The sequence below is a fragment of the Strix aluco genome, chromosome 2 (genome assembly GCF_031877795.1).
Source record: "Strix aluco isolate bStrAlu1 chromosome 2, bStrAlu1.hap1, whole genome shotgun sequence".
Lineage (NCBI taxonomy): Eukaryota > Metazoa > Chordata > Aves > Strigiformes > Strigidae > Strix > Strix aluco.
Genome location: NC_133932.1, coordinates 570,423 through 585,234, shown reverse-complemented (window position 1 = coordinate 585,234; position 14,812 = coordinate 570,423). Strand labels below are relative to the sequence as shown.

At 42.7% G+C, this 14,812-nt stretch overlaps 2 protein-coding genes across 6 annotated transcripts in view; one reads left to right on the top strand and one right to left on the bottom strand.

The window, feature by feature from the left end:
- Positions 1-14,812, bottom strand: part of CMSS1 (cms1 ribosomal small subunit homolog) — a 248,172-nt gene that overhangs the window by 21,944 nt on the left and 211,416 nt on the right. The window contains exon 2 of one of the 3 annotated variants that reach the window (XM_074807410.1): positions 10,272-10,402. The exons of the other annotated variants lie outside the window; for them this stretch is intronic. Within the exon in view, the coding sequence (XP_074663511.1) occupies positions 10,272-10,368 (97 nt within the window). The 5' untranslated portion in view covers positions 10,369-10,402. The remainder of the gene's footprint in view (positions 1-10,271; positions 10,403-14,812) is intronic. 3 annotated transcript variants of the gene reach the window in all.
- The window catches only part of FILIP1L (filamin A interacting protein 1 like), a 213,907-nt gene continuing 209,609 nt past the window's right edge, over positions 10,515-14,812 (top strand). For 2 of the 3 annotated variants that reach the window (XM_074807267.1, XM_074807256.1), the window contains exon 1: positions 10,515-10,759. The gene's annotated coding sequence lies outside the window, so the exon portion shown is untranslated. The remainder of the gene's footprint in view (positions 10,760-14,812) is intronic. The other variant, XM_074807277.1, reaches the window with a different exon arrangement.

The window sequence follows — 14,812 nt, the reverse complement described above, 5'->3', positions numbered from 1 at the left end:
AGCAATAGCAATCTAAAACTGGACAAATGGTTTCCATGGTCTGAAATAGCCTGAGAAACAATGTGCCACCTGTTCACTGCCCATCGGAGTGCTGGACTGCACTTCGTGATGCAACGTCCTCCACTTTCAGCAAGAAGTGAGAGAAGAGGGAACCAACATCCAGCCCCAGACTCCACAAACATCTGTGAAAACAGTTCAAATCTGAGCATCTTTCTTCAATACCTGAGTATCTTTATTTCATACAACAGAGCTTTCTATCCGTTCCAGAAACAGCCGCTCCTGTCCCAGTCCAGACAGAAGCTAGTTTCGAGCTGTGATTGCTCGTGACACCACGTCAGCTCCCATGACAGGAGCGCTTTGTTGTGGACATCAAAGCACCGCAGGCTGGACTCTGCCAACTACCTTCCTCTGCAAATAGTTACCTTGATGTCAGCAGGGTTATTCACAAAGTAAATCGTAACTTGATGCAAATAAATGCAGAAGCACCCTGCTCACAGATCCCAAACACGTCTGTACCAGAGCAGCCCTGCCTGCCCCGCTTTGAGGTGTCAAGCTGCCCAGGAGACTCCTCTCTGCTAGAGCAGGAGAGAGCACAAATGCTTCCTTAATAATAAGTTGGCACAAATGCAGAACCTAATTGATTAATACCAGGTTGACTTTCAAGTGCCCCGTGGTGCAATGAGGGGCAGGCAGGCGCTGACGGAACGCGCTGCTGAAGGGGTGATGTTCAGCACTGCAGCCTCTGCATCTGCTTCCCTGCGGCACACAGACCTCACGCAACCACGAGGTTGTCAAAGACTTCTGAATGCTCACGTAATGCTCTCGAGATAGAAAAATAAATGTGAATTCCACAGCTCTTCACTTTTTTTTCCTTTGGTATTACGTCAGCAACATGGCACATACTAACAGACTTCCCAGTCATTAAGTATTTATTTGATTTTATTTTGAACCATGCTGAAATGGAACAAGTCATTTATGCTTAACACACACACACGAATAAGACTTTCTCATTTATGATACTTATCACTATTTAAAATCACTGAGTGCAATGGTTTCTATCTTCTTTCAAATTTAATAAACATGTCTACACACATCAATATGTGTACTAAATATATACATATACATACCTACAGTAACACATACACATCTGCATGTTTATACACATGCACGTAAATAGATAAGCACACAGATATTTAAATAATTGAACAGGTTCCCTTTAATCATCACCTTTATTAATATACTCACAAGGAATCCACATTTACCTAGTTCTTCATACTAGTATTTTTAAAGGTAGACGAGACCTTAATGAAATAGGAGGTAATGACATGTGCTTTGATGTGAATGCAATTTTGTTTGTACATACACATTTGCTAGGCTGATTCACCATTACTGAGACTTCTGACCCTCACATGCCATTTTTCTACTCTGAATTGATTAATAAGGAGTTACAGTGACCACAACATAAATAATTAATTATTATAAGGACTAGAGCTGACTGAAAAAGTAAAACTCCTCTAGACAGCACATCTCCAAATGCCCCAAAATAAAGAAAAAGTTACAACTGAAAAGGAACAGAAAATTATCTTAAAATTCTTTGGAAAAAACAACTTGTGGTTCGAGCCAGCCTACAACTAAAATAAAGGAAGTTCACAGAAATGATGGCAGGTATGGGAAGTTCCTCACAGGAAGAGAAGATGAAGAAAACAGAAAGGTTTTTTTGGGAGAGAAAGGAGGCATGGTCCTTACAACCCTTTGTAATATACGAACAATGAACATGGAAACAATAGATTACACAGAATAGAAAAAGATTATTTTGCATATATACCCAAAGATAACTGAGGGAATAATGTCCACTAGTGGCGTTTTTGGTTTTTTGTTTGTTTGTTTTTAAATCTGGAAGCTAAGGGACATCAGACATCTATCTGGTATCCAGAAGACCCCCAGTGACACAGGCCACTACATGACGAGTTCACTTCTCACCGTTAAACTCATCTCTGTGACCGAATTTGGAGGGAACCTGCCTGACGTGTCCAGGAGGGAGACTCCCTCAACTTTTATTTGACATATCTGGCACTGCTCACAGAGACACACTCCGTGCCAGAATAGTCTCTGGGCCCAAACAGAAATCCCTGCTTTCTCCCTTATGCTCCCATCAGGGCTACATATCAGTACTAAACTAGAATTACTTACATGAAAACAAAGTTTTTATGCAATTTATTATTAACCCCCCCATCTTTCCGCCTCCTTGACTTCCATCCTCCTCTGTTCTAAAAATGTTTCATATCTGAAACCAGACTTTAAATAAAGCCTGTGTTTTCTGATTTTTTTAACAAAAAGCCCTGTACACTGTGGAAATAGGTTTTATATTTGTTATGCTCTCTTTCTAGTTTCAGACATGTTACAGGAAAGTCAGTACTCTGTAGGTGGTCATAGTTCATTCAGTTTGGGTGTGCTATGATGGATTAATTTCTGGCTGCTTTGCAGGCTATGTTTTTATTTATTGGTTGATTAAACAGTATTGATCTGTGTTCATTAATCTGGGGGAAAAATTATTTCGCAGGACTCCCAGGTTTAAACTCAGCAGAGTGAAAAATATTTGATGCTGAGTAAAACACCAAGTGTATTGGGCACATCTTGAGTTTTTTCTTAATTGCCATTTTAGATTGCTCTTCCTTGGGAGGAAGGGAGGAGAGAGGCAGAGCGTTGGTCAGGGAGAAGAATAAAATTGAAGTCTAAGATTTACTTATTCTCATCATTTTGTCATTAAAAACTGGTCTAAATCTCCACTGAATCAGATTAAGTAATCTTAATGTCAATGCACTACTTTGATTTTTTTCTCATTGCATCTCCCCTGTGTGTCCCATCAGGAACACACAGTGCAAGGTCAATTAATTTTCTGTGAAAAGTAACTGCTGTCAGCAAAATTGTCTCCCATGTCCCTGTTTGTCCTTGCTCAGTTGAGAGGCCTCCTCTTGCCACCACAGCTGTCCGATCGCAGTAACTGGGCTAGAAGTGGTGATGACAGTACTCTAACATACCACTATAGTTTCACTCCTCAAGGCAGCAGAAAAAACAAAGGTCAAGCAGATCCTGCCATGCTGCCCACCAGTATCCAAAGGAAGAGATGAGGTCTTTTAAATCATAGAATGGTTTGGGTTGGAAGGGACCTTAAAGATCATCGAGTTCCAATCCCTCTGTCGTAGGCAGGGACACCTTCCACTAGCCCAGGCTGCTCAAAGCCTCATTCAATCTGGCCTTGAAACAGGCCTGGCTGGGGAGGCTCATTAACTAAGGAAAAAGGATCAACATTCTAAATATTTAAAAGCATTTCAAGCTCAACTACTTCCCTGACAGAAGGGAAAGGTTCCGCATAGCAGTGGGAGAAGCAGGTATGGAAGCCAGTGGTACAACACACAAGCAGCAGTTCAAGCCACCTCCTGGACAGAACCCAAATTATTCTGCTGTGTGTCACCAGCACTGTTAATCCCGAAAGGAGGATCTCTCTCATGTCTACCAGGTCAATCCTCTTTAAGTTCCCTCTGTAGGCAACGGAGAGCTTTGAATTTTCCTGTTGAGAAGTCTAATAGCAGCTCAGATACCCTGGAGCACATGGTGTACTAGCTATGAAACTCTTTTGGGGATCTCCAGACCAGCCACACAGAATGGCTAAGAAAGCAAATTTTAGTATTAATATGGTTCTTCAGAGCAGTTGCTGGCTATTTACTATGACAATACTTTAGAAATTGCTAGTAAATGTGATAAAATGTTAGTTACAAAAGTAATCTGTCCTTGGGGAAGATCACCACATAACCACTGCATCAAAAATAGCTACAACAGCGTCAGTACCATCTTCATTTCTCAAATTGCTCTGACTAAATTAGAAAGGATTTGCTGGCACCCCCAGAAAGATAAATAACTCTCCTCATCATGGACATGCATCATCTGCAGTGGCACGATGGAGAAATCCAGATGACAGATCACAGAATAAAAAACAAACCCATCCCCTTACCTCCTTGAATAAGGATTAGCTAAATCATTTTAAATAGTATAGTAAACCAAGATTTAGTCTTAGAAATCAGTAAGAACATACATACTGACAGGAAATGAAAAAAGAATATTTAATTGCATCAAAAGACATAATATTACAGCTCAGTTGAAATCTTTGATGTAAGGAAGAATGACAACATGGCTACACAGTGTGTGCTTCAAAAACTAATGAAGATATTCCTTTTTTTTTTTTTTTTTTTTTTTGTATTTTAGTTTTTGCAGTTCCAGTTTTAACACTCACAAAGTTTTCAGGGCCATGAATCAAATGAAGGCCTTAAAATACTTGAGTATTTCAACAATTTGGAACTAAAGAGAAAAAACTGAGAGTCAGATGGTATTTGTTACTGTTACTAGGAGGTAAGAAGTTGCACCTGAAGCTCTGTTGCAGGTGACTACTAGTTAGTTACTGTCCTTTTGTCAACTTTCCCTGTCAGCCCATTGCAACAGAGAACAGAGCTGTCTCCCTGCCTGGGCTGAGATAATCTCCATGGCAACTACATGTGGTGCCAGTGCTCCATCATCCCAAACCAACCATGGTCGCCCAAGGTTTGGGCACTGTTTTCCCTTCCCACCTCTATGAACTAAGGACTCTTCTTCCAAAACAGACCTATTCCAGCACAAGAGTAAGTTTTCATATCTGCAAGGATGCCTTGAACTGCAGACTTAAAGTACCTGACATGGTACTTTAAAAAAGGTATTTTAAAGTGTAATTGTAAGGCACACTTGAAGGGCATACAATGTGTGACTGAACAGAAACAGACACAGTCCTATCAAAAAATAAAAAGCACTTTAATTTTCATAGAATCATAGAATACCAGTTTGGAAGGGACCTCAAGGATCATCTGGTCCAACCTTTCCTGGCAAACACACGCTCTAGACAAGATGGCCCAGCACCCTGTCCAGGTGAATCTTAAAAGTGTCCAGTGTTGGGGAATCCACCACTTCCCTGGGGAGATTATTCCAGTGGTCGGTTGTTCTCATTGTGATTTTCCTCTTGTCTCCAATTGGAATCTCCCCAGGAGTACCCTGTACCCATTACCCCTCATCTTTTCCATGTGACTCCTTGTAAAAAGGGAGTCTCCATCTTCTTTGCAGCCACCCTTCAAACACTGGAACATGGTGATAAGGTCTCCCCTAAGCCTTCTTTTGTCAACAAACCCAGTTCTCTCAGCCTTCCCTCACATGCCAGGCTTCCCAGTCCTCTGATCATCTCTGTGGCCCTTCTCTGGACCCTCTCCAGCCTGTCCACATCTGGTTTTTATATCAGGGACCAGAACTGAACACGGTATTCCAGGTGCGGCCTGACAAGCGCTGAGTAGAGTGGGATAACGACTCCTTTATCTCTGCTGGTGATGCCTTTGCTGATGCAGCCCAGCACCCCGTTGGCTTTCTGTGCCGCTGCAGCACACTGTTCACTCCTGTTGAGCTTGTTGTCCGCCAGGACCCCCAGGTCCCTTTCCACAGAGCTGCTCCCCAGTCGGGTAGAGCCCAGGCTGTGCTGGGCTCCTGGATTATGTTCTCCCAGGTGCAAGGCCTTACACTTGTCCTTGTTGAACTTCATAAGGTTCTTGCCAGCCCGCGCTTCCAGCCTATCCAGGTCTCCCTGCAGGGTGGCTCTCCCTTCCGAAGTGTCCGCTTCCCCACTCACTTTGGTACCATCAGAAAAGTTCATCAGGGCACGCTTGATCCCATCACCCCGGTCGCTTATGAAGATTAAACAGCATTGGGCCCAATACTGATCCCTGGGGGACCCCACAGGTGACAGGTTGCCAGTGTGAAAAGGAGCTATTTCCCACCACCCTCTGGGTGCGGCCTGTCAGCCAGTTCCCCACCCACCCACAGACCACTTGTCTAGACCGTAACACATCAGTTTCTCTAGGAGGAGGCTGTGGGGAACCATTTCAAAAGCCTCAGAGAAATCCAGGTAGACAATGTCCACCGCTCGCCCCACATCGCCCAAGCAGGTTACTTTGTTGTAGAAGGTGATCAGGTTTGTCAAGCACAATTCGCACTTGGTGAATCCGTGCTGGCTTTTCCCAATCGTCTGCTTCATTTGACTTGTGATAGCCCCCAGAAGGGTTTGTTCCATAACTTTCCCGGGGAATGAAATAAGACTGATGTGCCTATAATTTCCTGGATCCTGGATTTTGTCGCACTAGGTAATATTCAAATGGCATAAACTCTCCTTCCCAGTCCATCCAGCCTAAGCCTGTACCAAGCCAGAGTTTCTCACAGTCTGTAGGAATTCCCTGTAATAGTTTCTAAGTATTGGCAATAGCTTGTACTACAAAGACAACATTCTTATAAAAATGTGAACCCCTTCCCTGAGCAGTTCAGAAGGCACATGTATCACAAAATTTTTTTTGCCCGATAAATCTAGTGACAGGATATTCAGTTTAGGTTCCTCTTTCTTACACTGAATGCTAATTTAAATTAAAATCACTGCCTGTTCAAACAAAAAAGAAGAGGTCTTAATGCAGTAATATCAAATTAATTTTCACTACGCTCTGATATGATAGAAAATTTTTAGCACACTGACATAACTATCTGCCATGCAAAGGATCTCCCACAGAGTACTTCTAACAACTACCTCTCCTTTCTCCCTTATTTTTAACACTTTCTCTTTAATATTCAAAATAGGTACTTCCAAACTCGCTTTTGACACATCTGTACTTGCTGACTGTGAGTGAACCAAAAGACAAAATAAAGTGCACACTGGAGAATGAGAACAGAGAAAATCCTCTGTTGTACACAAGTAAGCACAGAAGAATAAGCTTTACATGATCAAGGTTAGGCTCAGCTTGTAGTACAGCTACAACCCAGGCCTATTCATAATTTGACTTTTTCAGTTTTAAATATTGCCTTACAAGACAGAAATGTTAGAAAAATCCCGGAAAGTGATAGTAGGCCACCCTCCTTGTAATGAAAAAGGGTTGAACTTGACATCCTATCGCTGCCTTGAACAAGGAATAATGGCATCACCAAAGTAAGAAGGGAGAACTCAATGTTCATTCAGTCACTGTAGTTTTAAAACCCATGGTACACAAAGGGAAAACACAAAGATTTGACATGTTAGGAATATGACAGGCCCTTTTATTGCTTGCTATCCAACTTAATATCTCCATGACGGGCCTGACAAACAAAAGCAACCAGAGCCTGAAGATACAATAATACATCAGCAGAGCACAAGTCAGTTCTGTTTGCTCCAGTACCCTTCACCAGTGACACCACGAGCGAAGGCTCAGATAGCATCCAGAAGACACTGCAGTCTCCTCATTACTCTTTCTTTTGTTCTCTCAAAAAACTATTCTTTATGCTGAAACATCCCATAATCTCAAATCTCCAAATTCAGTTTAAAAGTGTATTTCTAAAGAGATGGGGAAGTGGGAGACTGTTTTGTTTGTTCTTAAGTAGCATTGGTTTTGGCTGTTCACAAACCTACTGGATGAACATTACAAAATTAAATACTTGAGCTTTGAAAAAGGGCTTCTCCTCTTGACAGATGCCAGGCATTATATACCCTACAGTCACTTCAGAGACCTCTCAAAAGGATGCCAGCAATACTGTGCGACGTTTTATGACAGTAAAAGGAAACACTATCCAATTCTGAAAAGTAGGGGAGTGAGGCAAGCCAGACTGCAGTTGACCATGCTGGAAATTGGCCGAGACATTATGGTTCACATATCTCACCTTATAAAATGCTCCATGGGATCTTTGAACAACTAGAAGTGCCTAGGAATTTGGGTTTAATCAAAAGAAAAATTAGTTCACAAATACTGGTTACAGAATGCACCATGAAGGGGATTGTACATATGAGGAGGAACCTTACAAGGTTGGCTTGAAATAGCTGTCAATCCCAGCAGAGGCATCTGAGAGAGGAAACAGGCAGGGGTCTAGAAACCCAAATCATTCCAGAGGAAATGCTACCAAGGAAGGCTGGGTAGTCAAAGAGAAAAACTGTCTGCAAAGAAGTGGAAAGACCATCGGACATCATAAAACAAATTATGAGCCCAGGAAAAGCTAGGCACAAACTAGAGCCTGCCTGCCTACTACATTTCTCACTTGGTGGTGTAGAAACTCATGCAAAAGCCATCCTAAAGAAAGCTTGAGTGTATACAGCTGTCAAAATACTGTTCCATCCATCTTGAAGAACTAATGCAATCACTCTTAAAGCCTCTTCCCCTCCCCTCAGGAAGTTCGCATTACTGGGGTTGGTCACGCAACACTTACAACCCCTTACACACAAACAGTACCACTCTATAAAAGTCTCCCCCAAAATTAACACTCCCTCCCCAGAGCCACCCAGCACATTATTTGTGTAAGCAAGAAATCACCCCTTCTCCAAAGTCTTCATATAGGAGAAGCTGGTGTCACAGCTCCTGGCAAAGTCTGACTGCTCCTGTGCTTTAGGACCCACCAAGCACTGCGATTCCTCCTCTTTCTAAGAACTGGTGATCTATCAGGTATGGAAACTGCTCCAGCAGTTTGCTGCTGAGAGTGAAGAGTAACAGCTCACGCTGTACACATTCCCTCCCTTATCCTCATCTCCTTCATGCTCTGGGTGAGGGGATCTGCGGTGATTTCAATATCCCAGCACTTGCAGTCGGGCAGAAGTAGCAGTGGCACTGGGGAGCTGGAACTGGTTGGGGTGGTCTGGATCGCATCAGGGTACCACGCTGGGGCAAGGATAACAGGATGCTATCGCTGTTTAATGATGTCGGTATCACGGGCATTTGGAATTTCACTACTTACACAGTGCTAGTATGTCACTCAACATTTGTCTATCTGGAGGCAGACTCATTCCTTTTTTGGGTCCTCTCTCCAAAGTCAAACACCAGCATCATTCATTTGTTACAATGTTCACTCCTAATAAACATTTATTCTTGTTAATGGGGAAAAAATAGGGAAATTGGGAGGAAAGAGGAACTTGGATAAATCCATAAAACTACTCAACAGGTGGGCTTTAGCCGAGGTCTGACTATGAGCAAGTTTTGCCCAGGAATGTAGTATGGTCCCAGATGTGATGCCTCCCTTCATACTGCAGGACATTCACACTTTCCACTGTTCTCTCACCACCTTGGGAAGCAGCTGTGGCTTACAGCTGTAGTTCTTGCTGTGAAGGTAACACACTGAGTCTGGCTGACCCTGTGGCTTAAGTTGATGGATCATGATAAAATTACACAGTGGAACTTGCCAAAAATAGTCAGCTTCAATCAGAAAAATATATAGTACACTTCATAAAAACTTAACAGCCCAAATTATTGTTCATAGATGCACATTTCTACTTTAGTGACCACTGATACCATTCACGCCTTTTTGGCCCATGCATATTTTGCAGACATACACACCTATAGTGTAAGGTTATCACAGTCCTGATGTTTTCTCAGGTTTTCTCTGAATATTGATAATTGCATCCATGCATATAATGTAGCATATACTTAGATATGTTACCACCAACAAATACATCCCACTGAAGAACAATACTGCAAACAAGCTTTTATCCCAACTCTCCTACATGTCTTAACACAGAACGTGAGAGAAGACCCTGTGAGTAGCTCAGCTTTCTGCACTTTTTTTATTCAGAAGTCTTCATATGACATAGGAATATCAGGTCCCTGTTTGACAGCGTATCAAGTTGACTCATATCAAGTTAAACTCTCCTTCAGGTTAAGAACAAAATACCCTGACATGTTGCCACATAGTTAGAATGGCAAAATCCCTGGATTACAGAACATCTGTTGAAAAGCAGTTCCCTATCTAAGGCCCAAGGGTTATGTTTCTATGCCTCTTACTCTCTTGCTTCCTCCCCTGCACACACTACACATTTCTCTGCAGTTTGGTTTCTGATATTGCAGGCTGTACTGCCCTTTTAAGTTATGCTAGCATCTAAAATTTATATGGTATGAGAATATACATTTGTGGATTTAACTCACTTTTCCAAAAAGTCTTACTATAAGAGCAAGTGGAAGGAAGGATAATTTCTTATAGACAGGAGCTTTTAGGGAAATACCACACACTCTGATACGTTAAGGTTTTTGAGAGGAGGAAAGGCAACAGGCTTTTCATCCATGTCAGTGCTCTCTATTTAAGACTAACAATTACAATGCAATCTCTCATCGGTACAGGTCTTTTGTGAACTGGCATGCGGCTCATTTGTCTAAATGATCAAATAAAGCACATTATGACTCGATCAGTTGCAACTGCCATAAAAATAGAGCTCCTACCTACATTCATTTGCTGCAAGCAGATGGTTGATTGCTTTTCTGTCCTTTTACGTTGCAGTCCTGTTCCCTTAGATCCTCTCTTTGTAGAGTGTGACATGCTGGGAGGTCAGTCTTCTGACAAGGTCATCTGCCTTCAGAGTGTGAAGAGAACAGCACGGAAAGTGGGTTGGGCTATATTTAGAGTTTGGTCCAACTCCGTGCCAAGGTCCCCCCACTGTCTCTCTCTTGCAGCACCGTCTCAGGTCTATTCTTGCAGATTCTCAGCCCACAGAACACACGAGGAGAGGAAAGGCGCTCTGAGCTACTACTAGGGTTGAGGTTTTTGCGATTCACTAAAAACAAGTGGATCAGGAGCTCGGATGAGGACTCCTTAAATCCCTCACTCTTCTAGTATTTATTTTTCCTTATTCAAGTGGATTTTCCCTTTTCAAGTGAATAAGGAGAGGACGCTGCCTGGGATACAGCAAAAAACAGTCTCCTGAGCTAAGGTAAGCTTGCTTCATTTCTGTATTGTCATCATAATTAGAGAGCAATTGATGATGACTTGGATCAGATATGCTTTTTTCTGCTAGACCAGTTCTGCATGTCAGCGTGAAGGGTTTTTTTGGATAATGAAATCCTCAATTTCAAAACATCAGTTTTCATTATCACTGTCTAAAGGAAATGGGAAAATAAAAGGATATCAGCATGTGCAACAGAATATACATTGTCTGATTTTACCTGTTTAAACTAATGTAAGACACACAGCTATGCCAATAGCCTGTATCATTCTGAAAGTAAGAGAAAAACAGATGTGTGACTATATGCACAATGATTACATATATGGATGTGCATTTCAGTATGCTGAGGGATGTTTTATCCACACTATTTTGTACAATATGAGAAAGTGTGGCTTCAGGGCTGCAATATAAGGCTTGCTGCAAATAGCACAGATATAAAAAAAATAATAAATTAATAGATGAACACATGCTCAAATCCCTTTACAGTTCCAAAGAAGTTACTCAGTTTCAGCCAGAGTACAGACAGGACTAAAGATCATATTGAATTTAGTCTCCTTTCCACTTAGTGCTTTACACTGATCCTGCACTGCTTCTCCTTTTAAAACCACTTATGGCTGAACAGTTCTCCTCAGCACCATTTTAAACTGTTGTGATTCTTAAGGGGGGAAAAACCTGGAGAGAGTACAGCATGGCATGCCTGTCTGTAAGGAGATCCTAACACACTTAGGTGACATGGACATCATGATACTGTGGTGTGGACTCCGACATGAGGAGATAGTTATCATGGAAAGATGCCCTGGAGCCATGGATTTAGCACTGGCACACACATACAGAGCTTCCTGCAAGGCAAACACACAGGAATGGTAACATGAGGAAATAGGGTAGAAAGGTCCGCTTGACCCAAAGGGCCAAACACTGATGTGACAGCACCAAAAAGCTCTTTGTAACAGAAACGCAACATGAAAGTTTCAGCAGAAGGGTTCGAGATTAACAGTAAGCAAAGGGCAAAAGGGGTCACTAAGTCCCTGGGAGGTCATCTAAGCCACAACGACTTGGTGAATTCCTGCACTTCATTCAGGTCATCTTTTCTTAACATACCTGCTGGTTAAACAATGCCATACATCAGCCTGAAAAAGTAAAAGAGTACAAGGTAGCAAAAGTCTTACCTGCTGAAGATACTTCTCATTTTGGTTACTTTCAACTCTCTAAGATCATTTCATCTTCCTTTCCTTCTGATTTTTGTTTGGCAATTTATGCTCAGAGTCATGAGTGTTAAGTTTATTTGGAGGATGTAATAAACACCATGCGTTTCACAGAAAAATACCTTTCTAGCAGTCCTAAGACTCTCTAACAAATAATAATTAAGGCAACATGCCATGGAGCCAACTTGGGCTGTGACATGATAATTCAGATTCACCTGGAAGGTTTCTATTGTAAGAATTCAAGTAAGAGGCCATTATGGGAGGGTTACTTAAGTACTGCAAATGCATTCATCAAGTTCAAGAAGTAAAAGGATTCGCAGTATAAAAGCAACTAGTGCGGCCTAAGATTGTTTTATAAACAGTTGTTATACACTGGTAGAAAAGAGGAGAAACAAATACATCTCTCTAAATTTTCAAGTGGTCAGGTTATACCTGAAGTTATCGCTTAATGAATCAACTTAGTTTCCATGACACTGTGGCACCTATTCTCCACCTGTGTGTGTGAAAATCTTATTTCCCCATCAATGTTAAAGACATTGAGGGGGTGGGAAGTGGCTTAAAATAAAGCAGTATGGGTGTGACTGTAGCCCACAAATACAGTATTCAGAAAGACCCCCTTGGCAAAGGGGCAGGAGTGCTGTCGCGTCCCAGTGGCAGGTGGGGACGGGCTTGTTTTGAAGGGAGGGTCACCACATCTTCCCCACAGGATAAGCCCAAAAAAGTGTCTGTCACCCAAACCAGTGGGAGGTTTGCTGGCATACAGGTGACAGGACGACAGCAATGGAAAAGGACAGTACCACTGTGATGATAAACATGAGCATGGCATTACTGGAAGTTACAGAGAAGCATATCTGAGTGAACAGGCCTCATGTCTTAACATAGAGAAACCTCAATTTGCTTCTAACCTCTCTGTGGCTGGGGTTGATCCTGCTTGGTAGGATCATCCTCTTCCTATTCTCTCCGCTCTACTATAAATTTCTAGCACCAGCATAAGCTGGCTTCACCCCGCTAAGGTGTGAGCTCCAATGGGCATGATGTGGTCATCCTAGTGGAGAACATCACAGAAGGGAAAAAAAAGCAAAAAAAAAAAAAATAAAATGAGGAAATGTTCTTTATTTCCTCCCCTAGTGCAGAAAAGAAAGTCTGAAATCCTTTGTTTCTATTAGTGGGGCTGGCTGTTTCTATTAGAGGGCATGGCTAGATGTGTTGACTGACTTGCTGCTTAAGGTTGTAGATGAGGAGGAAGATGATGCTTGGTTGATGATATAGGCTGCCAGCTGGCCAGGTGAAGCTCCAAGGGGACATTCACAAACTCCTGCCATTGGCACTGTCACCCTCAGCTGACAGGTGTAAGCAAGGCCAGAGCCAGATGGCTAAATCCAAACAGCGCCAGGGGAATGAGTGAGTGCCACCAGCAGTCAGATCCTCACTACTGCTCACTGTATTTGTGTTCCTGCTTGGGGGCTTTCTCCAAACAACAAATGGTGCTGGGATCCTCCTCCCTCCCTGCCATTCCTCAGGCAAAACGGACGGCCAGAAAGAAGCTGGGGTTTTGGGGGGAGTCAAAGTGCACCTCAACTCATCCTGAAATAAGTACCTTTAGCAAGAGGCCCTGTCAGGTGCTACAGCAGCACTGGCACCTGGCTCTGTAGTCAGCCAGTGGGGCCTGCGACTCGCCACCACACAGCACCATCACTGCATAGCCAACGTCCAGGCAGGGACACCCAAAAGGGGATGGAGGAGACAGTGAGAAAGGTGAAGGTGGCACCTAGAGAGCCAGCCCAAGAGTATTTGGGTACAGGTCTCTGTGTGTATGCCTGTGTGAGAAGGTAACATGATATTTGATATGAAAGTATCATAGAAATTTCTGCATAGAAATTCTCTTTCAAAACCCTTCATGACTATTGTCATGAATAGACTTTCCAGGAAGGAAGTGACAGAGGATGATGTGCCAATACCTGCTGTATAGGAAAGAGAGATACTTACTGGCACAGAAAAATCACAAAGCTATAGTTAAGCAAACAGTTAATAAAATTATTGTAGTCATTCTACTAAAGAATATCTTCCTTTGAGACTTACTGGTAACAGGGAAAGGGAAGGAAATCAAAGTTCATACTTGCAACAAGCCACATAGCCCCAAGCTTTGTCTGACCTGCTTTCACAAATCCATCTCCCAAAAATAGGACAAAAAAAACCAACAGAACTTTTCCACAGGGTCCCCGGCTGCATCTTGCTCTCTGTGAACCAGAGGTACAGTGATACCTTGTTGCAGAGAACAGTTCGCTCTGAGGTGAGGAACAGCCTCAGCAGTCTGCACGTTCTTTCAGTCTAATACAGTGTTGGGACTAATGGAGAGATCTCCAACACTGGTTTTCACATTTTACATCAGAAAATATTACTTTTAACCATGGCAAATTCACTCTTGTCTACCCAAAGCATAATGAAGTTTCATGCTCACATCTAAGCAGAATAAAGCACAGAAAAAAAACTCCACTTGAAGATCTAGGTACTCTATATTAGAAATATATTAGAAATCTAGGTACTCTTGTGTTAGAAATAGTGTGACCAGCAGGAGCAGGGAGGTGATAGTCCCCCTGTGCTCTGCACTGGTGAGGCCACACCTGGAGGGTTGTGTCCAGTTTTGGGCACCTCAATATGAGAGAGATCTCGAGGGGCTGGAGCGAGGGCAGAGGAGGGCAACGAGGCTGGGGAAGGGCCTGGAGAATAAATCCTGTGAGGAGCGATTGAAGGAGCTGGGACTGTTCAGTGTGAGGAGGAGAAGGCTGAGGGGAGACCTCATCACTCTCTACAGCTCCCTGAAAGGACATTGTAGAGAGGT